Source organism: Hyperoodon ampullatus (assembly GCF_949752795.1).
Source record: "Hyperoodon ampullatus genome assembly, chromosome: 2".
NCBI classification, from domain to species: domain Eukaryota; kingdom Metazoa; phylum Chordata; class Mammalia; order Artiodactyla; family Ziphiidae; genus Hyperoodon; species Hyperoodon ampullatus.
In genome coordinates this window covers 155,982,900-156,004,350 of record NC_136915.1, presented here as the reverse complement: position 1 = coordinate 156,004,350, position 21,451 = coordinate 155,982,900, and the positions used below count along the sequence as shown (strand labels likewise).

At 36.1% G+C, this 21,451-nt stretch overlaps 1 protein-coding gene across 1 annotated transcript in view; it reads left to right on the top strand.

Moving 5' to 3' along the window:
- HMCN1 (hemicentin 1) overlaps positions 1-21,451 on the top strand; it is a gene marked incomplete at its 3' end in the record, with an annotated part of 531,222 nt that overhangs the window by 190,941 nt on the left and 318,830 nt on the right. The window contains exons 6-10 of the mRNA XM_079726768.1: positions 265-371; positions 10,843-10,963; positions 11,920-12,183; positions 13,496-13,640; positions 17,271-17,392. Coding sequence (XP_079582894.1) covers positions 265-371; positions 10,843-10,963; positions 11,920-12,183; positions 13,496-13,640; positions 17,271-17,392 — 759 coding nt within the window. The remainder of the gene's footprint in view (positions 1-264; positions 372-10,842; positions 10,964-11,919; positions 12,184-13,495; positions 13,641-17,270; positions 17,393-21,451) is intronic.

Genomic DNA, 21,451 nt, shown 5'->3' with positions numbered 1-21,451 from the left:
ACCTAGGCTGGCTTTGGAAATATGATTATAGCCTGTCATTTGTTACTCTCTTTATAAGATCAAATCAGCATAGCAAATAGGAATCTGTTACTTCAATTCCAATGTCCAGAAATGCTAAAGTTGAGTATATTTTAGATATAAATAAAATAATGTTTTGAGCTAGAGGCACAAATGTCCATCAGGTAATTTGTACTGGAAAGGTATACAGCTAATATACATAGCTGAAGGAAAGATATGATTGTTACCATTATGTCTGTCTTTCAGGGAAGCTGATAAAAAAGGGATTTGGCCTGAATGAGCTATTAAATATTCATAACTCTGCCAAGGTGGTGAATGTTAAAGAGCCAGAGGCTGGAATATGGACAGTGAAGGTATTTTATAGTCTATTTGTTATTTTATTTTGGTGTTGGCATGTTTTATAGAGTGTATACAATAGTTTATTTATATCTTCTCTAGCAATCATAGAGAACATTTTTACTAAAAAGCAGTATACATGGTGCATTTGTAGGAGGTGTCTTGATCGCATGAATTGATAGTGTTAAGTTTTGATGACCACGAAAGGCATCAATACCACTATAAATAGACTTAAAATTCTTGGATAGTTTTCCTGTCATCACATCTGCAGACTGATTGTGTTAGCCACTATCTGCTTCCAAAACAATCAGAGATGGAGCCAGTAGAGAATGATGGTTGGGGCATAGGCCCCGGTATGGAACTGCCCTGGGTTTGAATCTCAACACCGCCACTTAAAAGCTGCGTTACGTCAGAATTATAACTTCTCTGTGCCTTGCTTTCCACCTCTGTAATGTAGGATGGCAGTAATAGTCCTTTCCTTCGTAGAATTGTGCTGAGAATTAAATTAAGATGGTACAAATGAAGTACTTCGCATAGTTCCTGCTGCAAAATAAGCTCTCAAGCACTGCTGGTTGTTGGTATTTGTTGGATGTACATTCATTGTGTACTTTAACACAGAATGGTATTTGTATCCTAGAATTAAATTAAGTAGTATATATTCCCTCTAAGAAAGCACTGTATTTTGGCAGTATGGAGGAAAGAACATACCCTCAAAATTCAGGATGCCATAAATCTGAGATCTAGTTCTGTTGCACATTATATGTGGGACCCACTCTAGTACGTGGTCTGCGTGGCTTGCCCATATTTCTCAAAATTTTCAGTGTGCTCTGGCCTATTTCCGACTCAGGTACCTGTGTTTCTGTGTCTGAGAGGCTTTTTTTTTTTTAACCTGAACAGGAGAAGGCTGTTCTTCCAGAGGATGAAGCCGCTCAAAAGCAGCTTTCAGCCCCTTCAGGAATAAGCTCCAGTTGTCTATAGTGAGAGCAGGCTTAAAAGCACACCCTTTATGGGCTGCATTCTTTTTCCTGTGTTACCTGCTCTTTGCTTATTAGCATCCGTCATACCTCCCAAACGAACAACTTACTCTAGAATCCTTCTGGGACAATTCAAATGAAGATACCCCTTACATCATTTACTCTTTCATTGTCTCAGCTTCCCTACATAAAAAAATGGGATCAATGGGCTCATAGTTCAAATTATTTAGCTTCTGTGAAAGTATGCGGAGGTATTACACTGTAGAGATTCGAGGTGCCATTTTTGCATGCCAGTTTTTTTTAAGGAATACTTATATTAACTTTACCAATTTAAAGAATGAAAGTTTTCATTGTAACTCCTTTTAAATCCTAGAATATCAATTTTTTATTCTCAGAACTCTCAGCCTTATAAGGAAAATAGTGTAATATGGATTTTTAAACATGGATAATATGGGATAAGGGTGTAAGTAAAAAGGCAATGTGAAATAAGATTAGTAATTTTTAATTGAATAGATCAGAAAGGGTCCCATCTGCCTGTTTTATTCACCCAGTTCCTTGCACATAGCAGTTGCTCAGTATTTATTGAGTGCATTAGATTGTCAACAGTGAAGTGTTTTGCTGTTATATTTTAAATCAATGTGGCCAAATTTGATGTTATGGTTATTTTGACCAACTTGCACGAAATATGATTAGATTGAGTCTGACTTTCTGTGACCATAGTAAGAAGGAGTATAAGAAGTTCTGAGTCTCTTTATCCCTCAAACACTTAAATTTAAGCATGACCTAAGCCAGCAGTGTCCTGAGCTAGCAAGTTCACTAAGGTCATTCATTCTTGCTCTCTGAATAGTGACATTAAGTTGTTTATCATTGATTTTGAAATATGTACAAGTGATGCCACTCTTCCGTATTATTAGCAACTTATTGTGAAGTATTTGAATCCATTTTGCAGGTGATTTGGATTGCTAGCAGTGGTATTTCCTTTAGTAAAACTCTTGCCTAGAAGAGGACTATTTTACATGTCTGATGTTTTTCCATGTGCCTAACACACCTACTCATTCAGTCATCCATTCAGTAAACATGTACTGAGCATCTGCTTTTGGCCATGTTCCATGATACTTAATGGGCACTGAGTACATCTTCATTGATAATTAGAACAGAGAAGCACTGAGGATTAGTCTGTGAGTGAGGAGAGAGAGGGTAAGATGGTGGGAACATTGTAGACAAGTTTCTAAGCTCGGTCTATAATTAAGAAAACAATAAAAAGACACAATATCTATTATCATATTACCTTAAATTTATAGTCATCACCAAAAAAGCTTCTGGTCCTGATGTTACACAATTTCTAGAGTACAATTCGTGGTAACTAAACAAAGGATAAGCATTACAACGCAAGTAAAGATAATAAACTTATTTTGCTCCGAAACGAAATGACAAAATAATGTATTGGGTTGGTGCAAAGGAAATTGAGCTGAATCTACTGACATAAATATGGCTGTTGACTTTGGATCTCCCTTTTGGATGGCTAATGAATGATAACGTTTTACACGTGTGCTTTCTCAAGCGGAGAAATGTCTGAGATAAGATAGCACATCCCTGGTGCCGTCTCCTGTGCACTCTGCTATCTGGCAAGTGTCTGCTCTATCAATGGAATTAATAATGGTTTTTTGAATGTTTCACATAACAGTTTTAATCTCAAGTATGGAGCACAGCCTATCTCTTAATTGACCTTAGCTTGGTATTAAAGGACCACCTAATTGAGCCTCAACCAATCTTTCTGGTTATCTTCTATCACGTGCCTTTCCACTCTAATCTAATATGCTTTTGCAGTGTCTCTCACCCTCTCTCTTACCACATTCTCATGGTCCATGCTCTGTCTCAAGCTGTTGCTTCTTTCTAGAATGCTCTTCTCTTCTTACTTTATGTCTGATTGATAACTACCCACTAATGCTCAGCTCAAATGGCAACACTTTCATCAAGATTTTTCTGACTTTTTTCATCCAGAACAGTCTCTTTTCCCTCTGGCTTTCTATTGCAGTTTTTCTGCACCTCCCTTTTGCATTATTTTTCCCCTTTATGTTATATTTATTTCTGTACAGATTTTGTCCTCCAATTTTGCTATAGACCAGACTTTTTCACCAATATATGCCATAGTGCCTGGGAAAGAACCGTATAAATATTCATGAATAAAAATTAATACACTTATTCTGATGATACCCAGGGAAGCAGGCAGAAGCATTGGTTTAGTTCACCCACAGTTGATATACTGACACAGAACACTTTATTATGTCCATGATTTGAAATGCTATGAGAGTGGCGATTTCTTTTCTTTTGTGGCTCTCCTCTGAAACCCTGGTAATTTCCTTTCTGTGATTTATTAGGACATTTTCACTAAACATAGACAATGAATCAACTCATCAGTACAGTTCATATAAATGACTTGGATGTTTTAGGTAGCCTGTGATGCAGGGGAAAACATGCCAAAAAGAAGTCACTGAAATGAACTGCAAGTATTATTAAAAATGAAAAAGGAGATTGTTTTATGCCCCTAAATTTTCATTTGTAGGGAAGCTACAAATCCTGAATCTAATTTCTGAGAAAAAATATAAAGTTTCCATTCGGGCAGCTGTATCTGTATATAGAGTATTTGAACATAACCACGGAAACTCTCAGGTCAAACTGTGTGCTCTGCTCTTTAAGGGAAACTTCCTGCAAAGACATTAAATAACTGTCAGCGCCCATTAGGTTTAGGTGGTACAGGCTTTCTATTAGTCTAGGATTATCAATGTGATCATGTAATTTAGCACATGCCCTGGGGTGTTTCCATTAAGTAAATTTGGATAAAGTGTCCTTATATAATCTCCTAAGGAGAGAAGGGAATGTACCCAACCACATGATTATATTGAGATTCTGAGACTAGTAGAAATATTCTGTTTGTAGATAGTTATTTTGGTTGCCAGAGCCTACTAATGCATTTTCTATAGGATAAGGATATTTTAGAAATCATACTCAAGTGACACAAACTTGCTAAGGAATCATAATTAAATAAGCCTCAAGTCTACAAAGGACTGCACAAGTAGAATATTATTGCTGGCCTCCAATTATTCTCACCTGGTGCCTCTTTTGAATAAGCCTTCAGACTACCCCAGGTGGGTTATTTAAATGGATTAGATATGGCATTAATTCAATGCTTAGGGTCAATGGAATGCTGTATAGTAGATTTTTTTCCTGAAATGTTTCCCAGTTATTTTGGTCTGCCAATATCAGATTGTCAACCAAATGGAATGTTTCCTTTAAAGACATATCTGTACTCTTGTGTTTTTGTATAAATGTGTAGAGGTGTGTGTGTGTGTGTGTGAACATATACAGAATTTACTCTTTGTTTTGGGTACATTTCTCTCCTTGTATCACATTTCTTTAAACATATAATACCTAATAAAATGATAGTATTTAAATCTAGCTGGCTTTATTATATCTTTATGGCTAGCACAATGCCTAGCCCACAGTAGATTCTCCATAAATATTTGATTAAAACCATAATATTCTTTAATTTGTAAAGAGCAGTATGTCATATAAGAGTAAAAACTTTAAAAAGAGATGGATGTCTATCTTAATTCAAGATACACTACTTAGTATCTTTTTGACCTTGAAGAAATTACCTAAACCTCTCCAAGTCTGAGAAAAATGGGGGAAAATAATACCTACTTAATATTGTCATGATTAATTTAGATGTTGGTAAAATGTTTAAATGGTTTCTGACACATGAATGGTAAAATTAGTTAAATCCGTTATTCTTATTCTCCTGAATGTGTGTAAATTGTATCTATATTTTCTATCAGTTCAGATACATATAAAGGTTTTATTTTTTACTTGGCTTATTTATTATTTTATAAAACATTGAAACTCCTTAGGAGAGAGAAGTTAAAGCCAGCTCTATCAATCACACTTTAATTCAGTTTATAACAGGGCACGCCTCACATTTAGTACCAGGAGGAATTCCCCCGGCTTAATACAAGGAAGTTCATTCCTCACTAATGTCACATGTCCTGTGAAGGCTGACAGGTGTTCTACTTCACATGGTCACTCAGGAACCCAAGCTGATGGAGGCACCATCATATTTTGAACATGTGGCTTCTCTTAGTGGGGAAGAGACTAGACAATGTGCATTGAATAGAAAAAAGGAAGGGATTGTGTCACTTCTCTGATGAGAATTTTTTGTGAGTGACAGACACGCTTTACTTCCTTTATAACCCATTGGCCAGGACTATTGTCATGGCCTAATGGTCTGCTGGAGCTGGCTCATAAATGGCTCGTGTAGAGTCAGTTATGTACTTTCTCTTCCCAGCTCTGTGTTCAGTGACATCCTGTTGAGAGCTTGAAGTCAGCCACTGTGGTAGTATTGACATCACAGAAGTTGGCAAATACCCCAAATTAGGGCTTTCTCTTTTCAGAAAGAATTTTACCAACACTCCACTAACCTGACCCCTCCTAAATGAGAGTGTATTTAGAAATTTAGAATGGCAAATGAATAGTTGGGTGGTATTATTGTTTTCAATGCCATAGCGTCCAAATCAATTCAGAGATTATGTTATCCTAAAATGCTGTGCATAGACCTAGAAAGAGTATTGAGCTTGAAGTAACTGCCATTTAACTTCCTGTCTAAACCTAAGCAAGTAATCATTTCTTTGAGCCCCAGTTTCTTTATGGTGCTATAAAATCATTTTTGGATGTAACAGGATTTTTTGAGATAACGTGTGAACACACTTAGCTTAATGTGTCTAGAAAAATTCAATGAATTCTTGATGACTCTGGCATTAGTTGGTCCTAGGGGAATCTAAGGAAAAGTGCCAGCATTAAGCATTTGGATGACTTTAGTATCATTTATTAAACCTACATGTATTAAGTGCCTATTGAGTAAGATTTTATAGGTGATATATATGATATAATTATTGACTTCAGGGGCTTTCAATGTAGAGAGGGCTTTCAATATTTAATAAGCCTTTATCCTTAAACTAAAAGTAGATCCATCTGCAATAGAACTGACCAGGAAGGTATCAGAGGAGCAACTAATTTTCCCTGGAGCTCTCCATGGTGCTTGCTTCATGGTACTTGAGCCTGTCCTGCTTTTTCATTCCTCATAGACTCACTCCAATTCAGAAGCCTACACTCTGGTCCACTCTGCTCCTTCTTTCCTCTTACTGCTTTGTGGATCATGGCTACCTATTTACAATTATAGAATGCCCGTAGGTATCTAGTCTAACCTCATCTTTGCCTCAGGCCTGCTCATACGACAGCAGCCTCTGTATTCCTGATTCAGATTCTTCTGCAACTTGATCAACATGACATTCTAACTCCGGATAGTAGTGTAGCTCATCATGAACCTTTATAAATTGTATGAATAAATATACTCTTTAAAATACAACTCTCAGAATTTCAAGCCAATACAAACCCAGTTCAGTGTCTAGTGCCTAGAAAATTTCCTGTTATGTTTGGAACCATTATGCTCCAAGCATAAGATTTCCCTCTTCTTAACTACAGAAAGCATGAGGTGAGGATGGCTCTGTGCCAGAGTGATACTTCTAGATATTCTGTGGTGGAGAGATGCTTTTTGGAGCCAAAGTCTAATTTTATTATAACCCACAGTTTAAATCTACATGATATAAAGAGCAAATAGAAAAACATTAAATCAGTAATTTTTGTCTTACTAATTTAATTATATATATAGAAAATGGTGCTAAGATGGCTAAATAATTCAGAAGGGAAGAGAGGAATAAGAAATACACAGCTGGACTTCCCCTCTGTTTAACTTCGTTACGGAATTAGCTGAATTTTCTTCACCCCTCCAAGACCTTCTTATCATTTATTTCTCCTCCAACGCCACTCTGTCCATAACATGTGAGAATCCAAAGCCTTCTCCCAATGCTTCTGGAGTTTCCTGAAGACTTACTTTCTTTTGGTCTCCTTGCCTCCTGATTATTTGTGTGTTGATTCCAATCTTTTGTACTTCGATGGAGGGTAAAGCTCATCCCTTCAAAAACGTCGTAGGAAATCCACTAACAAGAATCTTTTGTGAGTTTAGTAGATTTGCCTATAGATTTGGGGACACTTCTTGAAGTGAGTTGTGTCCTTTTGCTCTCTCCTTGCCCCGCATCCTTCTTTCTCCCCATTTTGTTGCTGCTTCTCTCCTGTGGATAGACTCAGAAATTCCATATTACTCTTCTATTATGTAGAGCAGTTGGGTATATTTCAGCTTTTAGCCTGAAACCAGCATAATCCAGTTCACTGAGATGATCATGAGAAATGCATGGGGTAGCAGTAGAGGTCAGTCTCTGGAGCCTCACTGAGTTTACATCCCAGGTCTGCTACCCACTGTTTATCTGTGACTTTGAGCAAGTCACTTTACCCTTCTGATCTGTGAAATGAAGATAATTATAGTATTATCTCACAGAGACTTTTGTGAGGATTAAACATGATAATTTACATAAAAGATTTGCCTGCTGTATAGAATGCATTTTGTATATGTTGGTACTTTTCTCCTTTTTCCATTTACTGGTTTGTTTAACCATCATTATACATAAAATCTTTTTGTTCCTATGTCAATAATACTTGAAAAAAGGGAACTCAGCTAAGAAACAGACTAAAATAATAGCTTACTTGAAGAAAACAGATTAAAATAATAAATTATTGGCACTTTCTCTTGAAGAAATTTAATGTGATATATTGTGTTCCTAAAATAATGTCCAAGTACTATTGTAATTCTTTTAAGAGAATGATTCAAGAATGATAAATGCAGGCATGAGTATTAGAGGTCATTTTTAAATAAGTTAGCTTAAAATTTTTATTTGCATATTATATTTTTAAACTATAATTTTGGTTTATTTGTGATGTCCCTTGCTCCCATTACTCTGATTAACCCAGAGTTGGATGTCATTGTGTGTAAAAACTGCTTTGCTTGGAAATATCTTTTACTTACAAACCCTTTTAAATTCTGTGCAGGCATTCCTACTGTTTACAGTATAATATATAAATAAATTAAGATTTTCTTAACTAATTATGCTTCCTATTCTTAGCATTTCTCAGAGAATAGTAAAACTATGTCCTTATCTCCACCTACTTTTTTGCTATGTTATTTGGATCAAAATTTATTTATTTTCCAATAATTTTATAGAGATTGTAAAGGACTCCCTCTTCATCAACTCAGCTTTATTTTTAATGTATTATTTAGCAACAGGATAGCACATTTTCAAACACTTAGGTAATTTTTAAGTTTCTCACTTAGCTATTAAGCAACATTTTTTAAATGGACACGTTATCAGTTGATTTGTGCACAGATGATTAGCACCTGACAGCAGTCATTAGGCGGATTGCATGTTATATTTACCCTTGGTAGCCTCAAGAGCTGTTTTATCATAAGGGACTTTCTGAGCAACAAGACAACTAACAGCAATAGATGATGTCAGTGAATAAATCTAAATCAACTCATAATATTGACCATTTCATTTCTCTTTTACAAGAAACCAGTAGACAATAATGTCTTCACTATAGCTCTACATTATCTAAAGCAGTTGAAATTAGACTTAGCAAGGTTTTTTATAGCCTTGTAGGAAATCCTCACCTTAAAATTGGTTTATGATTGTAGTTTTTTTTTTCTTGTCTGTTATGTGAAATTCAGAACACATTTTCCTTTAGAAATAATGCAATAAGTGGTGGTACTGAGACTCCTACACTTACACTTACAATCCTTTGTTACCCCTATGAAAATGAGCGATTGTCATAAGCAGCATCACTTATACTAAGAATACAGCACTGTTTTCATGAAGACGCGGTTTTTGTCTTTTCCCTCACCTTCATTTTCCTTTCCTCTGAGTTCCTGCAAGTTCTGCTCAATGAGGAGGATGATTGGTAGCAACAGGGACATATCTCCTCATCCTTTCTGTCTTCACTGCCAAATAAGGAGTCATAATGATTTAGGGAAAACTGTGTGGTTTGCCGAGCCTTGGAGCTGGCTTATCTTTAACCGTGCTGTGGCTTAATCTAGCTGTTCACCATATTAAAATCATATATATATATCTATCTTTCTAGCACCTTCTGTCATGCTATGATAACTAAATATGTGTTTCTCAGTGTTGAGATGGAGAGCCATGTTGGCATACTGGTGTTATCATGTAGATGCTTTCTCTTACTCCTATATTCTCCTTCTACCTAAATGCTGCTATCATGTAATCATCTTATTTTGAGACAAAATCTCAGCGATCAATGTAGTAAAATAATGGTGAACTCTTGTTCATAAGCCTTTAGATGGTTTTTGAAATGCATGTTCCTAAACTCCACTGACTAGAGATTCTGATTCAGTAATTCTTGGCTGGAGCTCAGAGTCCATATTTTTACAAACAACCGAAGTGATTTTGTGTAGGTGTAGATATAGGTGGTTCTTAAATCATATTTGGAGAGATATTGATGTAGAGGCTAACTCTGACTTACCTTGCCTTTGGGAGACAATGTAGCATGGTGGAGAAGAGCCCAGAGCCTGACTTTTGGATTAAAACCCCACCTCTGCAAGTTAGGAAAGTTAGGAAACCTTGTGAACTTGGGCAAGCTGTTGAATAGCTTTGGTGCCTCAGTGCCTCAACCTCCTTATCTGTGCAGTGGGGATAATGACAATATCTACCTTATACGGTTGTAATAAGGTTTAAATAAGCCAATGTATTCAAAGAGTCTGGGCACAGAGGAAGTGCCCAGTAAATGTTAGTGTTTATCCTGTGACCCTAATCCAAATTATCATTATTTATTATTTATGCACATATGGGTAACTTCAGTGCTTAGCTATTCAATATCTTGTTCATCTCCCTTAGGAGGTGTTAACTGAACTACAGGCTAGTCTATGCTTTTATATACATATTTCTATGTGCCTTTTCTGTAATTCTATCACTGCATTTACTGCATCCTCTTGAAGATTTCGCTTTCTCCATCTGACCGTCTCACCGGCCATAGACCCTTACAGGGTCAGGATCTTCTTTTTACTCATATTTGTATCTTGAGCACTGAGTGCCTTGGCTGGACACTGCTGAGCTGAGGATGCCGTTTGGCTAAAAGTTGGAGAATGATCGGCTCTTGTGCTTATCCTGGCTGTCTCTTCCCAGAGGCAAAGAGAAGGGAAATATTTTCCATAATAGAACCTGGATGGTGTTTAGAGGAGAAGATTTAGTCATTTGTTCATTTTACAAATATTTCCTGAACATTCACCATGTGAACCAAGTCCATTCTACACCCCTCGATCTTTTACCACTGGGCATGCAATATAAAACTCAGCTGTACTTTAGTCCCCTGGGATATGTATTACAAAACTTGCATTGAAGTTACAGAATCACAGTTAAGTTCAAAACACCCAGATCAAAACCTCAGTGATTCGACATCAATCCTAGTTAAACACTCTGCAGTTTCCCATACTGGTTAGTGTCTAGTGTGACCTGCATCCTGGATCAACTGCTGATAGAGTTTGTCATTAAACATTTTTCAGACGTCTAGCAGTGGAAGGCACTCTGTTCGCATCACCGGCCTCAGTACTATTGATTTTCGAGCTGGTTTTTCCGGAAAGCCCACCCTGGACTTCAAAAACACAGTCAGCAGACCGGTGCAAGGTTTGTATGTTTGCATTACTTCAGTTGGCATAGTAGATACTGAAGTGCAAAATAGTTCTCAGACTGTCTGGTTTTATAATTTTGTGGTATTCAATAAAATTGGGAAACATAGCATCTTTATTTTAAATATGATTGCACTCTTGACCTAGTAACTGTTTCTCAAAGTGTGGTCCCAAGGCCAGTGATATTGAAATCACTCAGGGAGCTTATCAAAAATTAAGATTCCTGGGGCCCACCCCAGATCTCCTGAATGAGAATCACAGAAGGTAGGGCCCAGGAATACGCACTTTAACAAGCACCTCATTGATTCCTACACTTACTAAACTTTGAAAACTGATGACCTAGATCTTGAGACTTTTTCCTTACTAGCATCTTACTTGCCTGTTGTTAAGGTGAAAATGCTGCGTGTGTGTGTGTGTGTGTGTGTGTGTGTGTGTGTGTGTGTAGTTAAAACATTAAAGATACCATGTAGCATTATATGTTCCAAGGTGAAATTATTGTTGATTTGAAAGGTGCTTCTTCCTCTTGTTTTATTCATACAAGAAGATTTATAGTTAAAAAGGAGGCTCAATCCTACTGTGACTTTAAATTTCTTTTTTCTGATAGTTCTTTTATTTTTATTGCTTCAGTTACTGGAAGGATACAGAATAATGAATCTTTAAAAGTATTCATGTAACAAATATCATATAACACAATATTCATAATTCTATTCTTTCTACATATAAACATGATTAAATACCATGAAAATAATTACTTAGGGTTTCCTAAGTTTCTCTGGTCATGAATAAACTGTCTTTTATGTAGAGAAGATTCTACAACTGGGCCACAATTTATGGCACAGTCTGTAGTACTCATATGTATGTCCTTGTTACCTGTTATTATAATACAAAACTTATTTGATAGATAACCTCAGGTGCATGTTTCTTGCAAATTATGACAGATCCTTTCTCTTGTAGGAATACCTACCTATGTGCTGCTGAATACTTCTGGAATTTCCATCCCAGCTAGAGTAGATCGTCTTGAACTTCTGAGTATCTCAGGCAGCTCTCTTAAGACAATTCCTATTAAATATTATCCAGATAGAAAACCTTATGGCATATGGAATATTTCTGACTTTACACCACCAAATGAAGCTTTCTTTCTCAAAGTAACAGGCTATGATAAGGATGATTATCTCTTCCAGAGAGTATCAAGTGTTTCCTTCTCTAGTATCGTCCCAGGTAAGATATCACTTTATTCAACACTGGAGTATTGATAGTTTAAGGGGCTGATATGGTCCTATGAGTAAAGAATGGACTCTAGGGAATTCCCTGGCAGTCCAGTGGTTAGGATTCTGGGCTTTCACTGCCGGGGGCCCCTGGTTCGATCCCCGGTCAAGGAACTAAGATCCCTCAAGCTGCGTGGTGTGGCCAAAAAAAAAGAAAAATAAGAAGAATGGACTCTGAATTCAAAAATAATATCCTCACATTATTACTGGATCACCATGTAGAAGAGCATTTACACTTAGGTAACACAAGTTTTCCTAACCATAAAATAGCACATTCAAAGTTTCATGTTAAGTCTCACTGATTGTAGATCTGAGAATTTTGATTACTTCAATCAATGTGAGAATTTGAACTGGCAAGTTCTCGTGCTCTTACTCCCCCTGGCATATGTGTTTAATATTTGATTAGCAATCTCATTTGGCTAAATGTTTATATACAATTGTCAGAAACCTTTCTACTTTGAACAGTAGTTCCCTGCAAATAACTGGTGATGATTTTGCCTTTTTTGGTTAGTTAGTTAATAAGTAAGCTAGTTACTTATATATTTGCTATTATTTCTCAAGGCTGATGACTGGATTCTGATCAAAACTTTAGAACTGTATGTAACTTGAACCATGGACTGACAAGGATACAGAAAGATTGTTTCTAATATTGTACTTTTGGGTGGAGGGATAACAGTTTATCATTTATACATAAGGTTATGATTTGGGAAATTCAGGAACCACTCTGTAGCTGTTGGTTAATAGCTGTAGAAAGGAAATAATAGAACCAACCTCAGTATTTCCTCATATGCAGTATTCAAAGTTAGTTGTGTTAGCCCCTGAATTGAATGCTTAAAAAAACTATTGGATTCTTAAAAATCAATTTTTTCATTCCTTTTTGGAAACAGTTACCCTATGAATTCAATTCTAGGATATGTGTGTTCTTTTCATAGTTTTACATTTTTGAAGTTGAACTATGTTCTACAATTGATGATGTATTGTAACTTATCTGGTAGCTTTGTTTTCTATCTTGGTGGTACAAAAAGTGTTATGTCTTAAGGTCAGTGGAGTCTTAGATTCAATGAGTACCTTAGTAAAGGGTCCATGGAGATAATCCAGAAATAAATAACCTTTGAACAAAGAAAGATAAAGTGATTTTTCGTGATTTAGGTTAACTGGAATGCAGAGAATTTACTGGAATAATTTAAGTATGAAGCTTTTGAATGGATTAACAGGAAGTACCAAATATCATTGTGACCTTCTTGCCCATGTTCTTTTTTTCCCAGATGCTCCCAAAGTTACAATGCCTGAGAAAACCCCGGGATACTACCTGCAGCCAGGCCAAATTCACTGCTCTGTTGAGAGTCTTTTGCCCCTTACCTTGAGCTTTGCCAGAAATGGAGTTACACTTGGAGTAGACCAGTACTTAAAGTGTGTAAATGTTTCCATTAGTAATAATTTATAGCACTAAATATCTAAATACAAATAGATACTTATTTTAATGTACTTTTTTCATTAGACATTCTTATTTATTTGCTTCATAGTCTTGGAATGTAGCAGTGAGCAAAACAGACACAATTCTGAACCTTTGTGGAGCTTATATTGTAAAGGAGGAAGACAGAAACCTGATAAATATAATATGATAATATAATAAATGCTAGAATACATTTAAGAGTTGATTCAGGTTTTATAGAATCTGAATTTTACACAGTTTAAGGGTCCCTGGATAAGGCAAAGAATACAAAATTATGAATACAAAGTTAGGTACTGAACTTTGCAAGAGTCCTTGCAAATGAAACTTAAGCTTTAGTGGCTTGAGCATAAACATGTTTCTGAATCTGATTTAAAGTGTTGTGGCAAAAAGTAGAGCAGGTTAATTGGGGCAAGTACTACTGGTTGGTGGAGTACATGTGGTTTTGGCCAAGTTGCAACTTTAAAATTCAGAGCAAGGACTTGAACATGGTGAGATGTCCAGGTCACACAGATATCCAGGGAAGAGCATTCACACACCAGGAACAGGCAATGCAAATGCACTAAGGCCAGAGTCCACCAGGCACGTGGGAAAGAAAGACGGGAAGGAAGCCAGTGTAGCTGGAGCCCAGGGAGCCAGGAGGAGAAGGGTAGAAATGAGGTGTGTGCTGGGGGTGTGGGCCAGATGGAGCAGAAGCGTGTGTGGTCACTACCGCAGCCAACAGTGAAGGGAAGTGGGCTAGAGGGCACCAACTTCCGTTGTGAAGATGGGTGAATTTTCTAGACAAGTTTAAGGAATCTAATGATACAAATTAAGTAGGCCTTGAAAACTAGAGGATGATTTCTGTCAAACTTTTTTTTTAAACTTACTATGAAACTACATTTGGGGGAAAAACTCTAAGAATTATTTTACAAAGCTTTTACACTGGTAATTCAATATTCACATAAATAACTTGTGTAACATGTTAAATATTTGACAGTCTTAGCTTATATAATCTCCTTATGGGGTCATTTTAAGCAGAAGCTATGGCAAGAATGTTCATTATAACTTGAGAAAATTTTCCATTGTTTAAAGATTGGACTGTATTATTTCCTGCTACTTGCTTAACATACATCTTGATGATTTCCTTAGCTGCATATTTAATAACCAGCAACATAACTGACCAAGATATCAGATGATGAAGTTACATAACTGAATGATGAAATCAAACTATTCTGCTTCGTGTTTAAATAGTAACAATTTTCAAAGACACTTGAGATTCTTTATAAGCATTAATTTATTAATTCCACACAATTCCTCTGAGGTAAACCACAAGGATTCTTTCTTTCATTTTTCCAGCTCTGTGGCCCAGAGATGTGACATGCCTTGCTGACATTTGTTAAGCTCTTTGGATGTAAGAGACTAAAGACAAAATTGGGCATGGGTGATGATGGATTGATACTCTAATCCCAATTCACTTGCACATCTCTGCCCTAGATTTCCTAATAACTCCAGCTGCATGACTGGATCTTTGTTATGTGAGTCACTATGGTCTCTAGGAGATGTAGGAGAGAATTAGTTTCCATCAGTAACAAGACACATTTCTATCTGACATGTTCCTTCCCCTGCTCCAAGGGTCATCCCTTCAAAACTTTTTATCGTGGCCATATAATCATAATGCTAACTGATAAGGGTACATGAAAAAGAGAATTGTTTTCATGTAATATTTCATAAATAAGAGAGGAACAAGTATAACTGTAAGAATATTCTCTAAGCACTCATACAGTAGTTTTGTGCCTTTGAATAAATTACTTATTCTTCTTCCTCAACTTTCTTATTTTTAAATAAAGGGCCTTAAGACTAGAAGAATTGTCATTTTCTGTTCTAAAATTTCTGCATGTCTGAGTTTTTGATGAATCCTAAAATATGCTTGGCTTTGAAGTAGGCACTGCAGAAGACATGAAAGATGTGTGTATTTCAAACTCCTACCTTCCTGGAACTTACCAGTACCTCCTGGACAATGGCATTTGTAAATTTCGGCTTAGCCTACTGCTCTTAAGCATTCAAGATACATATTAGGTGATCAATGCAGCATAGAATAAGTCATACTCCGTTTTCTTCTGAACGTGACAGTAAGGACCACTGACACCTAATGCAGACGCAAGTGAAAGGAAACAGTATTAAGTGAATATTCTCAGTTACTAAAATATATGGAAGGATCACCTTGCTTATTTTCTCGCTTTCCTAATGACAGGAACCTGTGTCTTGACTTTCTCTTACAAACTCTAGGTTAGTGGTAAATGTACATTATTAAGAGCTCAGTGAATTCTTCATAGTGGTTTGGTGATGGGTGTGGTTCATTCGGATGGGGAGAGATCTGGAGTTATTAATGTGAGGTATCATATCTTGTACCACTTTCAGCTTCAGTGGAAGGTGTCTTGACTGCAATGGGCTTTTCATCTCATCTGTATCTTGAATGTTTAAAAAGTTTATAAATAGCTATGGATGATTATAAGAAAAAATTATGAAAATATTTATGACATTGCAATCATATTTTAAAACAATATAATGCTTGTTTTATAGATTATTGGAATGTTTTAAATAAGGATTAAATAGCTATTACTAAGACATTTCCAAAAAAATGAGAAACAATTTGAAGAGTGTTAGAGAACAAAATATAGATATTTATTAAATGAATGAATATGTAATATAGCAAAGGGATTTATTTTACCTAAATGGCAATTTTGACTATAAAACTGATAATCTTTTTCTTTACTCATTATATACATAGATTGAACCAGTTAAGGTATATAGCCTTATGTAGAGTTTATATATAAGAAAGTTAAAGAGAATTTATCTTTTGGGAACAAAAAGTCTGTTTTCTACCTTCACACTTGTAAATTACTGGTTGAGTTGCTTTGGCTAGAACCCCACTGAACATGACCAAAACCTGGAAATGAGAGGGGAAGGAGAGAGGATTTAAAGAGTGTTTCTGTGCCAGCTTTGACATAGCCAGAGGATGTCAAATTTCCAGTGACCCTAACTAGACACAAGCACAGGCTATAGTTCTCAACAGCAAAGTTACAGGCCTGTTCATAAAAGAAAAAAAGAAAGACATATGAATGTGAAAATGTGGGGAAAAAAAGTGGTAAAATGATCATTAGTTTGAATTAAATGAGTTTTGAAGGAAGATTAAAGATGTCTCCCTGATATTTTCTCAGTAAAAAAGTTTCACTCTTCTATCCTCTGCCTCTTTCAAGTTTTTCTTACATTTGGAAGCGAATTCTTTTGTTAGAGCCTACAAAGATCAATAGAAAAAACAAAACAAAACAAAACTTACTGTCTTTGTTATGTTTTTTTGCTCAGAGTAGCAAAGCTTAACTTTCTAATTAAAATACAAAAGGTGTATAATTTTAAGCTGTGAAGAACTCTGCATAATTTTATCAATAAAATTATGATAATTATGATAAAAGAACTCTGTATAATTTTAAGCTATAAAGAACTTTTTTTAAGCTGTTCTTTTGAATGCATAAAACAAATAGTGGAATCACTGTTTTCCATTTGGTCTTGTTTTTGTAGTAACTAAACATGCTTCTATTTTCTTACCCCAGAGAATCGGCCAGTGTGACCTGGGATATTGAACAGGTCACTTTGTCTGATGAAGGCTCCTATGAGTGCATTGCCGTCAGTAGTGCAGGAACTGGACGGGCACAGACGTTCTTTGACGTGTCAGGTAATTATCCCTAATTGCTTTGCAGTTGCCTAAGTATTAATGTAGCTATGGAAATGGGATGTTTGTTAATCCAGGCTTCACTGCATATTAGCTGTGTGACCTGCCTTGGGACAATTACTTAAGAACTCAGTGCCTTGGATCCCCTAACTATAAAATGATGACAATAAGAGTAGCAGTCTCTATCTCATGGAGAAACTGTGAGGATTAAATGAGACAGTGTATGTTAAGCACTTAGAAGAGAGTCTGGCACATAGAAACACCTAATAGACATTAGCTGTTTATATTATTGTTGTTGTTGTTATTATCATTATTATTATTATAGGGACTTAATAAATATTTTTTGATCTCCATATAGTATTTTCCTTTGAAAAAATAAAATATCAGAAAAGGGAGAGATCCATTCTGATTATAGCAATGTTCAACTTTCCTCCCTCTCCCATATTTATAATGAGCAGAGTGCTTTTGTGAATGGATTCTGACATCTAAGTTGAAGACAATAAGGAAAGTATCACATTCAAAAAACATAGGACCTCAGTGGCTACAATATTGGTATTAAGAAGGACAGAAGTCATGCTAATTAAGTTACATTTAAATAGTGTGTTTCCTGTGAATAAATGGGCAAGGCTCAGATTACTTTACAAGGTAGAATATATTTTAGTGAAAAAAATTCATTTTTTCCTCTAATCTCCCAGATTAGAAACCAAAAAGACTACCATTATCAATTAGAAACCAAACAGACTACCATATATTATCATTGATCAGGACTTAAGTCACTTACTCAGCATATATTTAGAATTTATTGGAAACTTTGTTTTAACTCAGTTATTTTCTACCTGCCTCGTAGCCTAGGGTTGCTGTGTGTTTAATAGTAAGCCTGTTCTGACCTAAATATGCCTGTTGAGTTTATAACAATGTCTGAATTGTCAATTTAGTATTGATGTGCATTTTCTTTGGAAAATTTAAGACAAAAGTAGCTTTTTAACTGTAGGGCTGTTTAGAAGCCTAGGATTCACATTTGTTATCATTAAGTCCAAGCTGAACTTTAAAACAGAGGCATGCAAGCCTGTTCTTCTTGCAGTAAATTATTCATTTTCTCTTATTCTTAGAAAAATAAAGTTCATCTTCTGAAACAATTTAGCAAGTTGACATGCATCATAAACTATTCATTTTTTCATCTCCAGTAATTATGAAAAGCATTGGAATCTTGTCAACATTCCTCAGCTTCTGGGGAAACAAACACTTGAGCACTTGAGGGGTTTTTTCCCCAGCAATATTAATTAAGGGAAGGACAACAGGGAAAGAGGTTTGAGTGAGTTGATTCAGACATCTTGCATAAATAACTGGAAAGTGCCAGAAAGAACTCCTGAACTGACTGCTAAGAATTTGGCCCTGGGGTGTCAGTAACTTCCAAATATACACTCTACACGTGCCCTTCTAGTATTAATCTGTGCCAGCCAAGCCATGGTATTGCTAGGAAGTTGTACTGTACCAAAGCCACTTTTCAGGAATTGTGTCCCACTGGTTAATTATGAAAGCAGGGCAGAAGCATGGATTGTATGGCAATGACTGTAACAGCAGAAGTAGCAAGCAAGTGCCCCTTTGGACTTGAAAGAGTGGACATTTCTTTCTGGGCTAACTTTTGTTTAATCTTCCAGACTCAAACCTCCACCCAGGTCCTGGCTCAGCCACCCTACTGTCACTACTAACCAGCACACCAGAATCAGATGTGAATTCACAGGATAATTAGATCTTATATTTTGGACAGGAGTGTTGGGAAAGCATGGCATGATGGAATGGTGATGTTTTTGTATCACTGTGGATGAACATTTATAAAGTCAAATAGCACTCAAGAACAGTTTCAAGAAAAGTTAAAGTTCTAGCAATATGTTACTTCATTTTTTTTCTGGCATTTCCTTCTAGACAACATTTTTAAGGATTTTTGGTTCATTGGAGATATTGGTTATTGATATATTGGTTTTAAATGCAAAATGGGTGTAAGAAGAATGTTACCTCTTTTATTGCATATAAACATATAGAAACCAATGAACAGAACTACAGAAGCAGGAAAAAATTCTTTACAAATGATATTTTGTACTTTACCTTATATTAATTTTCTCTACTGAATTTATTTTTTAGCATAATGTCCCCCACCCCCAATGCACACATACACACAATACCAAAATTTTGGCTTTAAGTAAAATTGAAAAGAGAAAACTTGTCAAGGACATGTCAGTGACAGGCAATCTTAAATTTTAATTTCAGGATACTCTTTTAGAACAGGGTAAGACTTGGAAATAATATTATACCACCTCATCATTTTATAGCTAAAGAAACTGAAGCCCAGAGCAGGCAGGTGCCCCATTTCTGATCAGATGGATAGGTAGTGAGAAGTAGATTCTTGGCCTCCTGACTCTCAGTCCAGTGATCTTTACCTAATGTCACAGGGCCTATGCTTATCATTCTTTCTCAGTTTTGAGGTTTCATCTCTGGTCCCCTAATCCTAGCCTCAGCCATTCTTTCACTTAGGAATGACTGCCCCTCATCCTCCCGGGACCAGGCTGTTTCCGGTAATTTGTTATCTTGGCCTCTTTTGCAAACTGCTGTAATTCTCCATCATCTCCTCCATCACCACCAAATTTATTGATGTATGCATAAATATTTCAGTGCACATACTATTATCTGTAGATATTTGTGCAGTGATGGTATTGTATGTCATATTTAAAATCTCCTCTCCTCCTGGATATTAGCAGAAAGTTGGCATTTTACATATTTGAATTTATATTTGAAGAGGAAATAGACTGAGGCAGATTTTGCACGCAAGAGGGTTATTGCTGAGTTCTCTAGGGAAGAGCACCTGTAAGGGAGTGGAAGAAGTTAAACTGTGATGTAATCACAACAGGGGCCTCACCTGATCCTACAGGGAGTTCTGGAGCTGGGGTGACCCTGAATTGAGGCAAGAGAGCTGTGTCTTTTTCCTTCATTAAGTGGTCCCTGGAAGTGGGCTGCACTGGAAAGGGAGTCTAACCCGAGCATGTTAGCTCCCTTGGCCATGAGCTCAGTAGCCAACAAGCAGAGCAGCTAGGGAAATGAGTGCCTAGGTCCTTGAGAAGGATCTAGGTGTGCACCCAGCATCCCCTGTATGCCCATAATATGGGATTTTACATTTTCTAAAAATCCCTAGTCTAGTTGAAGAAGTTTGTTTAAAAAGAACAAAAAAAGAAACCCACACAAAATGTTTTGTGGTCTTCAAAAAGATTTTGATAGAGTGTCAACACGTGTTCACAAATACTCGCCTCCGGGTCTTTGATGGTCCCTACCATCTTGTATGTTAGCATCACAGAGCCTTAGTGCTAGAAGGGGTCTTTCAGATTACCTAATTTAATCATCTCATTTTTCAAATTGGGAAGCAAACATTGTGAATAAATTGGCTTATCTAAGGTCATACAGCTAGTTAGGGATAAAGCTAGGCAGCCTATGTTTGCCAGACTCAGCAAATAAAAACATAAGATGCCCAGTTAAATGTGTCTCAAATATTTCATGAGTCATACTTATACTAAAATGTTATTTGATGTTTATCTAAAATTCAAATTTAGCAAACCATCCTGTATTTTGTCTGTCAAACCTAACCAGACTTCAGTCAGACCTTCCTAACTTTCTCATGTACTCTTTCCAATTGATTCATTAGCTATTTTCATAAGAGATTTTAAAAACATAGCAGAATTGTAAAAATTAAGGATTTTTAAAATGATTTAGAATAACATATACTCTTCTAAAAATGTTTGGAAAACAAAGGTAAATATAAAGGAAAATATGAAAAATATACACACTTCTCTCTCTCAGAGATGACCACTATGGTTTTGGCGTATTACTTCCAGGTTTTATTATAGGCTTATGTTATTCATCTGCACGTATATATAGTTTTGAATAACAAAGTATAAAGTTGGATCTTGAATATCTGATACTCTTTCACATTTAAACTGAAACAGACACATGGGTTTCCAGCTAGTTTTTATTGCTATATGATTGCTCAAAAATGGCTTGCTATGGCAGGTTATTTTA